The 10,485-nt window shown below is 43.1% G+C and overlaps 2 protein-coding genes across 2 annotated transcripts; both read left to right on the forward strand.

Moving 5' to 3' along the window:
- Nucleotides 1–878: 878 nt before the first annotated feature.
- LOC131882778 (exonuclease 3'-5' domain-containing protein 2-like) lies at nucleotides 879–3,371 on the forward strand. Its single transcript, XM_059230040.1, has 4 exons — nucleotides 879–2,045; nucleotides 2,259–2,427; nucleotides 2,502–2,619; nucleotides 2,687–3,371. The coding sequence occupies exons 1-4, from the start codon at nucleotides 1,102–1,104 to the stop codon at nucleotides 3,253–3,255; spliced, it is 1,800 nt and encodes a 599-aa protein (XP_059086023.1). The 5' UTR covers nucleotides 879–1,101; the 3' UTR covers nucleotides 3,256–3,371.
- Nucleotides 3,372–4,572: 1,201 nt separating this feature from the next.
- On the forward strand, nucleotides 4,573–10,145 carry LOC131884357 (beta-1,3-galactosyl-O-glycosyl-glycoprotein beta-1,6-N-acetylglucosaminyltransferase 4-like). Its single transcript, XM_059232110.1, has 4 exons — nucleotides 4,573–5,711; nucleotides 8,195–8,450; nucleotides 8,541–9,045; nucleotides 9,820–10,145. Exons 1-4 carry the CDS (start codon nucleotides 5,420–5,422, stop codon nucleotides 10,129–10,131), a joined length of 1,365 nt encoding a protein of 454 aa, XP_059088093.1. The 5' UTR covers nucleotides 4,573–5,419; the 3' UTR covers nucleotides 10,132–10,145.
- The last annotated feature ends 340 nt before the right edge of the window (nucleotides 10,146–10,485 follow it).

Here is a 10,485-nt window from a genome sequence, read left to right on the forward strand (position 1 = left end):
AGTGAGAGAAATTGGCCTGTAGTTACTCGGGAGCGACTTATCTCCCCCTTTAAATATTGGAACAACGTGAGCTAACTTTAGTGAAGATGGAAACCTGCCCTGATCCAAGTTGCAATGCATCAAGTAAGAGAAAATAGGAGCAAGAAACAGTGAGCATCTCATCAGAAACTGAGATGTCACACCATCAGGACCAGGAGAACTTGAAATACCTCGAGTCCCTGATGGCCACCAAAGCATCTTGATCTTTAACTATGACATCATCAAATTGCTGAAAGTGACTAAGCTTGTCAATCTCACCAGACTCATCTTCAGAGCAATGAGCTGTTGCGTCTAGGTCGTATTTCAAGTTTCCTTAAGGTTTTTTTAATTCAAAACCATTGCAACGTTTCAACCTTGCCAATTTTGCAAAAGAGCATGGAAAATGCCAAAAAAGATAAAAAAATGGGATTTTGTTCCCAAATTTTAAGTAATTTGTCCAAAATTTGGCCAAAAAGGGTGAAACCCTATGTGTCTAAATTTCTCACTTCTTTTCCTAGGTCTAGTCATCATGTAAACCTGTAAATTCACCAATAGTCCAATAACAAATCCGTCTCAATAAAGAATAATAGATGAAATATTCCTAATGAATCTCAAGGACTAGGTGTATTTTTGTCAAATGGAAGTTGTTGGTAGACCAAATATCATGTGAAGACTAAAGGATAAAAATTAGCTACATATGACCTTTCATTTCAATAGGACAGGAGCTTGAATCCCTGATAGAGGCTAAAAACGACAACCCAGATTGGAAAAAAAATCTCATATGGCTGCTTGGTTTGTGCATGAGCAATCTGACCAGTTCGAGTCCCTTTCGAACTTCAAACCTGAGTATGCTTGAACCCATGTCTACTTGAGACCCCGCACATGGCCTTAACAACATGGGACCACGGTGTCACCATCAACGTGTACAATCCCCACGGGAACTCCGTTGATCCGATCTCTGGCCTGTGAGTCCCTAGCCCGTCCTGTTTCGACCTTGACCTCACCGCCACATTCTAGTTCATCGCCCTCGTCGCTTCCACCGTGATACCGTCGGTGAGTCCTGGGCCCACCTCAGATTTCTTCATGCCGGATGCGGTCAGTCGACTACGGTGGACCGCATTGGCGGGGCTGAGTCTGGCCTCCACCGCCGTGGTGGCTTACCACTTGTACCGCATGCGGGCCCGAGTCCAATGTCAGGCGTGGCGACGCCAACTCCTAAATCAGCTCCAATGCCAAGTCTATTTCGCCCAAGCCGGACCCGCCCTGCCAAAACGGGTCCATTTGATTCAAAGTTCTCCGGAATGGACGGCCATTTCGCCTCAAATTCATGAGCGACTCCAAGATCGACCCTTGATGGGCGTGGATTGCGAGTGGTACACGCCCCGTGAAAAGGGGGCTCCGGTGGGACCGGTAGCCTTGATTCAACTGGCCTTTCATGACGGTTGGTGTGTGTTGGTGCGGCTCAATCGTTTGGGCGGGCTACCGGCCGAATTGCGGGTTTGGCTGTCCGACGCCCAGATCCTTAAATTGGGCGTGGGCATCAACGAGGATGCTCGCAAGTTGGAGCGCGATTACGGCCTGTCAGTGCGCGGTTGTTGCGATTTGCGGCATTGGGTCCAGCAGTTTCGACCCCATTTGCGACGACGAGGCTTAGCCGGTCTAGCTTACGCGTTTCTAGGCGTTACGATGGACAAGGATTGGCGGGTGCGGGCGAGTAATTGGGAGAACCCCGAACTGACGCCCGAGCAAATCAAATACGCGGCTAACGATGCGCTCGTGGCCATTAATATAGGACTGGTGATGTTAATGGAAAACTGCCATGATCCGCCCTCCGATGTTCATCATGTCCACGATCTGTGTCGAGCCCAGTTCTTTGAGCCGTTATTTCGGCCGTGCGCCGACCGACCTTTCAAAGAGCGGCGCTCGGACGCCCGAACCTCATTGTCGCCTGACTCAGCGTCCAATGGGAGGGGTCTTCAAAGCCGATTCGACCGGGCCAAAGATCCGGTCAAAAAGATGTCGATCAGGTAGCGAATCTTTTGTTTTGCTAGATTACAAATCACGTGATATTTTGTTTAGTACTATTGGTGTCACCACTCTAAGAACCCATGTTCGATTTAATTGTGCCCAGATGGAACCCAGCGTCGTGGGTTTTTCAATAAAATGTTGTTGGTGACACATTCAGTTTGACTATCGGGACTCGGACTCAGTTTTAATTGGCCCATCCTTGACTCATTCAGAAAAACACCATTGTACCATAATGCCCGACTTTTGGCCCCGGATGGGCAACCCTTGTGCGTGTGTGATACCAAGAAAGCCCAATGGTACATTCAAAAAGGTCTGGGCATTCAAGTCGAGGCTGAGGCCTTCACTGTGAAGCTCAATTTCGAGCCCTCAGGCCGACCCGAGGTTTGTAACATACCGGATAAAATTTCATGTAATAAGAGTTCATGGTGGTTCAACCGCCATCTTAACCCTTTCAGGGAGCTGCGGGCGAGTATTATTTGACATTTAAAGAGAACGTGTGTGTCGTTTGCGGTCAATCGGATTCGTACCTCAGGAAGTACATTGTTCCCCATGAGTATCGGAAGCATTTTCCCGGTGAGTTGGACTCACTCATAATGTGTTTCAAGATTCAGAAGTCTTGCAACTCTCTTTCTTTGGACAGATATCATGCGGGATCACCAAAGCCACGACATACTGCTTATGTGTGTTCAATGCCATCAACGTTCCAATCTTCATGACTATGATCTTCGTCATAAATTGGCACAGGAATGTAACGCACCCATTGGAACCGATGAGGATGTCAAGGTTCGGGAGGATTTTGCTCTCAAAGGCGTTCGATCGGCAGCCAGAGCATTGGAAAAACACCGGAAATTTCAAAATCTCCCGGAAGCTCGAGCTCAGGAGTTGTCAAATCTCCTTATGGATTACTATGAAACTGATACCGTCACGGATGAAGTGATTGCTAAGGGGGCGAATTTGGAATCGGCCATATACAATGCCGAATACTTTCCTCATGGTCGGAAAGTTGTGGATCACTATATGAACACGTGTGGGATCATACCCTTGGAGAAGAAATGGCGAGAGCATTTCTTATTGAAAATGAAGCCCAAATTTCTGCCTCCACTTTGGTCCGTGGATCATCAACAAGAGAGGTTGGATGTGAAGGCAGCTGAAAATCGGATTGATCTAAATGCCTACAGAATTGCCACGTCTGGCCTTGGAGAGGCTTGATGACGTGTCTCGTGACCTCACGCCCAATGTGGTTCTAATTAAGGCGTCACAGCCACCTCTCATTTGACAAATAAATAAGAGTAATTGATTGAATAAAATGAGATTGAATTTCCTTGCGCTGAAGTTTGTTTCACTTAGTATTCAGTACAAAACATTTGTAGAAGGTCTTATTTCAGAGGGAAGGAAAGTGGCTCAAACAGACACCGGAAGAACATATACATACAGTTGACTCTCTCTCGAGAGGAATATATCTTCCTAATTGCAGACCTCCATAAATTCCAAAATCATTTGTTGCCTTCTGGTCTTAAGCGATTTATTTGTCCAATGATCCAATGACATTACTTAAGACGTATTTTATGTGTTACATCATATGACATTCTATGTATATATGATATCCCGGGATGTCTCTCATCCTATCGACCCATCATACCATCAGTATGTCAGTAAGCTCGAATAACAAAAAAATCGGATTAAGTAGATCTGATGATGGTATTTTTCAAGTCTAACTGATTAGTCCTGATTAGCCTAAGAATAAGTCGGTATAAAATCATTTTTTTGTAATGTTCTATTTCATTACTCTTCGTCACCGAAACATGGATTTATCGGCGAGGCTCAGGTTCTCTTTTCCAAAGAACCTAATTCACTCAAATAACGCAAGAGTATTTCAGTTAAACTTCTTTGTTTGTACATTTTTTGCCAAAACATCAATGAACAGCACAATCTAACCACTATTAGCGCACGCATTGTCTTACTATCAGGTACTGACAACCTTTAGCAAGCAGATCTTTATTTTAGAAATAAATTCAAATCCCAGAGGGTTTCGTTTCGATTTTTCATCCCCAATTGCAGAAAAATATCAGATTGTATTCCACTTGCCGTTTGAAAACCAGTCTACTGTGATGACAATATTTAATGGAAGACCTGTTAAAGGAGAATACTACACGGGTTGTCCGTAATTTACGTTAACCTTTGGCCAAGCTTCAGGAATTTGGCTAGATTTTCCGCCGTCTCTAGCTTCACTATTTCTATAATACTTGTAAAGAACATATTTCAGAATAGAAGTGATTAACTCAAATTGGTATTTCACAGATGTCAAGACAGGCTTTGGCCACACCAACCCTATCAACCACATCATCACAAAGGACTACATAGGAAGGTATTTACCCGAGTTTACACAATCAATCGCCTTTGGCGTTCGCTCGCGTCCACTCCAACCAAGATGAAATCAGACTCGTTTTGAGCCGACTCTTTCGGCCTATTCGTGGCACTCATTCCATGCCTGAACCGCTGTACTAAAACTGAGCATTCACCCCATGAAGTGTGGCCCTGCCCAAGAAACGACGTCCTTGGGGTCGGATCGGTGACCATGCGTGCGAGTGTGATTCGAATTCCTGGACGAATCAGACAGCTTCTCATTGGATGGCTTCAAGGAACTTGCAGAGCGGTGAAACAATTTCCAGCATGGCCAGATGCTGCATCCGTCAGTCTTCGACCCTTTGAAGCGAAGAAAAGCATCTAGGATCTCTTGTGTTATTCTAGTTCATCTTCGCTTGGGGTGTGGAAACATCTGTGTGCCGAATATTTGTCACTTTCATTCACCCTCTTTGCGTGTCTGCGAGCATTCGAGTTCGTTCTTGGCTTGCCATTAGTCGTTGGGATAGTTTACAATTGTCGGTGCGTTCGGATCCGCAGCAAGCCATGAGGATGGGGACGCAAACTTGTTTCAAGTCATTCTGAAGTTCTTGTATACCGTTTCTAGTGAGTTCAAATTGTAATCATTGGCCAAGGTATTGCTTTGTGCGATAAAGTGGACAGACTGCTTGGCCCCACTCATGTAAGCCGATGCAGGGTAATACTCGATCTGGAAGTCCTTGGCTTGAAATCACTGTGTCAGGGGAGTTTCTAATTTCTTCAGGATCATTCATTACTGAAGCACACCCATTCGACACAAGTGTTAAGCTTGCCCAAAAAGAAACAGTGGAGAAACAAATGTACAAGCTCTGAATTACGCGTACCTATATATAATTGGACCTCCATAGGTTGAGTGAATTAATGAACAGTTGTTCCAGAAACAAGTTGGAAAAATGTAGACAATGGAATTCAAAGCAGCTTGTGGCGACAAATATTTGGCTTGGAAGACAATTTTTTGAGTTATTCCGACACGATGGGAAGGCGTGTGGGACTTTGTGGGATCATGTGCTCTCCGCGAGGTGTTTTAGGGTGGTTGTTAGGGATCACTCTTACGCTTGTCATTCTTTCCCTCTCGAAAGGTCCAATTCCAATGGAGGTTGGACTTGTGATAAACCGATTTTGTCCTAGTTTATGGCACGACATGAAAGTGAGGAACGTGTTCGCTTTGAAGAAACAGATGGAGATGAACTTCTCGAATCAAGCCATCATCAAGAAGAGCTACAACTGTTCCTCGCTCATCAACCCAATCAATGACCCGAGTGCAAGTAAGTTACTAAGCGAGAGGAAAATAATGATGGTGATTTGCTATCAAAATTCGTTCAATGTGAATCCTACACTCCAACTAGAACAAAAAAAACTTGACACGTGGATAAATACGTCATTCATGAATATGTGCATCCAGTTTTGTCTATTTCTGATGGGTAGATTTGAACATATCACACAAGCTATCTCTTCATGTCAAGGTTACCTTCATGGCATGTACTGCCAACAGTAGCGTAGACATTCTTCAACTTCTCAGCATTCATTGAGAGCTATGTGCCGGGCATTCAGGATAATGTTCTTCAGGGTCTGGGCCTCCAAATTGTCTGACATCTGTTATTAATTGATTTTTCCACGGCTGAACACGCCCAGAAGTCATGCAGTTTTGCCCCCTCCCCCCTCTGCATCCATCCGAAATCAACACCCTCGAATCCTGGGCAGAACAGAACATTACCAGAGGTCAGAACCACTTGGAGGCCCTCGAAAACAAGATTTTGGACGTTTAGTACAAAATTATTAATCAATTCTGAAAATATTTTTCAAAAATCGGCCTTGCCACCCCCGACCTCAACCGGCATTTGACTCTCGCTACCCTTGAAACAGTTTTCTAAAGCACGAACTTCTAGAAAAATGGACTGTGAGCGAGCCTCATGCCAAATCGGCCTGCTCTTGGTCAACCGTAACTCTGAGCCGATTTTCGAATTACAGGGTGTAAAGAAATTAAGGGCCTCCGTGGCTGTTTTTCACAACATTTCTCCATGCTCAAAGATTTTTTTGACATTAAACCACAAGCATTCCTTAAGAGAAACTGTTAAGTACCTAGTGACATATTACAAATGGTCTATCGATATCCTGGAGGCGATGGGTAGCCCTCTGATAAAGTGCCGTCAAAACAATGTCTGAAAATTCAAGTGAGCGCAGTCTGAAGGTCAGAACCAAGGTTAAGGGCATCCTGAAGGCCGGTAAAGACAAGGGAACGTTTGGTGAGCCATTCAGTGATCATCCTCAAACGATTTGAGAGTGGAGATCCTCATGTAAATGCTATAAATCCTTTTAGAACAGACCAGGCTAATGGCCGAAATCTGGATTTTCAGGACTCAATCTTGAGGTGGGCAAACATCAGAAGGTTACCAATCTCCTTTGGAGTGAATTCGGATCATTCGTGGTATGGTGTTAGGTTTTTCAATAATCCCTTTTATTAAAAACTGGAGATTCAATCTGATCAAGTCATTTTTCTAGTTAGGGGGTTGGATTTTCAGAAGCGACAAAGAGCGGCCCTTAATTTCTTTCCACCCTGTAAGGCTATAAAATAAGGAACGTAGATCTCTTCAATCAAAGGCAGGTCATTTTTATATTATTTACTTGTACAAGAAATTCGTTTCAAAGTTATGTTGTCAAAAGCTTATGTAGCTGACCAAAAGCAGGCCGAAAATTTGAATTTTATTTGGTGTTTACTACATAACCTTGGACATACCTCCTGAGCTCCCTAAGCATAGTTTTGGGCTCTAACTTGGCCAAGTTCACACGACCACAAGAACTTGCTGAAAAGATGAAGTGCTTAATTGGAATAAAGTGAACGGTTCATGAGGTTAGAGATTTTTGCTTTCGTTCGCAGTCCACATCTCTAGAAGTCCGTGACTAATGCCAAAGGTATCGACATATTGAGAAAGTCTGCATTTCCGTTTGGTTTTTATACGCCAAAAAAACGTTACAGAAGGCCACGACCATAAGCGGTAATTTCAGTGATATTCTCAGAACTGCTCCTCTAAAGTACATGAAATTTGATGCAATTATTCATGTGCTATGTCTTAATAGTCTAGTTGAAGTCGTTTATGCGTTAGATGTATGTATTTGAATAGCTGCAATTATGAAACGCCCTGAACTTCACACAAGCTATTTTGATACTTTTGGAAAAACTGATGACTTTTAAGACAATTTTCTCAATTCATACTCGATTGCATTCATTTTACACTAGACTACAGAAAAATGAAATTTGCGAGGAATATCGGCCTTATCAAGCTAATTTACTAAAAGCCAAGCAGTTTTGAAGGGAATAATAAAAAAATGTCTTAAGTGTCAGCGACAATGCATATTTCTGTTATCATTTATTCATTTTATGCCATACTAGTCAACCAGATGACTCGAGCGCAACATTGGCTTGTCAAGATCAAGAGTGTGTATCAAAATGACATTCAGTAAATAGTTCATTAACGTTTCAACGAGGGATATTAGGCTTGAGCATTGAAAGACCAAACTTTATCAACACATGAAATAACCGCAACATTATTTAAACGGTTCTTTTCTCCCATTATTAAAACATACCTTTTGAGAGTAAAGGCAATTCAATGGAAGGCTTTCCTGATCATTTCAATCATTCAATAACCAATGTACCTACGATGAATAACTACTCTTAGCCATTAGCAGTAAATCTCGACCCAACACATTCTATTGCTAGTACTCATCACATGCTTGCTTTCTTTTGTTCCAGTCCCAGAGGGTGTTCCCCTCGCCTTTTCCATCGTGTTCCACCGTGAGCTGTCCGTTCTGGCCACCCAATTGGACATGCTTGTCAATGGTGCTCGCCATGCCTTTTGCATCCATGTGGATGCTAAAGCCAAGCCCATTATCCGAGATTCGGTTCACAGAATGGCCAATTGCTACCGGCAACGCTATCCAGGGATCACCATTATCGTTCCCAACGATACCATTCCCGTGTATTGGGGCCATTTCAGTCTGCTACAAAGGTCGGTCCATTTGCATGGCAGCACTCTATCCACTCTCGTCTTAGTATGTCGATGGATTGAAAAGTTTGAATTTCCAATCCCTCATTCCAGTGATTTATTGTGTGGACGGAGGCTTTACGATTCGGATCATGATTGGCAATACATGATGTCCATTGCTGGAACGGAATTGCCGAGCGTTCCATTGAGCATCTTGGAGTCGAAGCTTTTGTCCCTGAATGGACGAAGCATTATCCCGAGTGCCACTCCCTCAGGTCCCCATTTCCATGAACGATTTTCTCATGTCTGGGAACTCGATCTAAAACCAACCACATACTCAAGACCAAATAGGATCAGCGGTGGCGATGATCCTAAGAGACAGCCCAAAATGACCCAGTCTAAAATTGTCAAAATACCCCCACCACACAATCTGGTAATTCTCAAAGGCATGAGAAACGTGATTTTAAATCGCACCATGGTGGCATTCATCCACTTTCATCCTGTGGCCAAGAATTTTCTCCAATGGATGTCCAATAGTATGATTCCTGAAGAAGGATTTTATGCTACTTTGGCCCGTGTGCGCATCTATCAGGATGAATTTGTTACTCAAGACCTAGAGGTATTAGGTTATTTATTTTACATTTTAACCGATTCAATCTTGAATATTGGATTCAATCATGAACAACTGGAATATGGACGGGGACGCTTGGTTTGGGAATTAGCTATTCGCGATTGAGCTAACGCATTATGTTCTGCTTCAAATGAGAATGATCCGAGGCTACAACAATTACTCATTTCAATTTTCAGCTCGATCGAGCGACTGGATCAAAAGTTATGCCGTCTCAAAAGGCACTACAAAGCCCTTCAATGAATGAACGAACTAGCCCTCTTGTTGTAATTGATTACCAGAAGAGGGCTAAGTCATTCATTCTGTGCTCTGTTATGTACTGCACTTTGAGAGGGCATAACTTTTGACCCAGTCGTTTGATTGAGCTGACATTTGAAATACGCAATTGCAGGGATCTGGGGCCAGCCTTATTTGACGAAGAATTTAATTCATTGACTAGAATTGGAGTTGCTAATTTTCAACCTTACCATCCCCGTCCATACTCCAGTGGTTCATGATTCAATATATTATTTTGTATTGAAAGTCGTATTAACGAACAATCTGCAAAAAAATGAGTTTTGAGATTCGTTAAGTGCAATATGAGGGCTAGAAAAAAGGAACTCGTAAATGCGGATTAGAGGCCGTCTGACATGATCAATCTTTAAGCTGATGTAAAACGAGTGCTTTTCTCTAGATCCACCATCCTGCTACTTTTTAACGGAACAGCATACTTTTTGTTAAATGAAATGCGCTTTCACCTTCATGTCCAAATAATTCTACTTTTAGGCCCCTAATGATGAAGAAATCCTAGTTCCCCGGCTGGCATTTTGGGAGGGCCACTCTGATCCTTGCTTTGGTGGCTACGTTCACGATGTTTGCAATTTCAACACGCAAGATATTCCTAACCTCGTCAATGCAACCCAATTTCAAACCTTTTTATTTCTAAACAAATTTGAAGCCACGAAGGACCCATTAGCTCCAATATGTTGGCGATCTCATGTGGAATCCCGTCTTTCTCTGATTCCAGAGCTTCATTCTACGGCTGTGAAAGGATCTTCCTTGGATTTCAGTGATATGAAGATTAATTATAATACATAAGAGGAAAAAACTGATTTGGTTGGCCGAAGCTAATCCCAAAAGCCATTAAGAACGTTCTTTCGCAACTTTTGGCTCCAACTGGTCGAGTGTGCTCCATACACTCTCCCCCCTTGAAGGGTTCCAGCGGGCCTTTAGCCCCTATTTCCACATGAATTGACAAGGCTGATTTCCATTTTCTGGAAGCTTATACCCAGCTACACCGACTTTTCTTCTCAGTTTAAACCTACCGCAAGAAAACGTGTAAGCTGTAGCAGACGGGCATGACCTATGATGATGCATCCTCCAACATTATTTGAGTTGAAACAGGTTTCAAAAGATTCGATTAGAAATCTACTTGACCTTTAAGTGGTGATT

This window comes from Tigriopus californicus, chromosome 1 (genome assembly GCF_007210705.1).
Source record: "Tigriopus californicus strain San Diego chromosome 1, Tcal_SD_v2.1, whole genome shotgun sequence".
Taxonomy (NCBI): Eukaryota; Metazoa; Arthropoda; class Copepoda; order Harpacticoida; family Harpacticidae; genus Tigriopus; species Tigriopus californicus.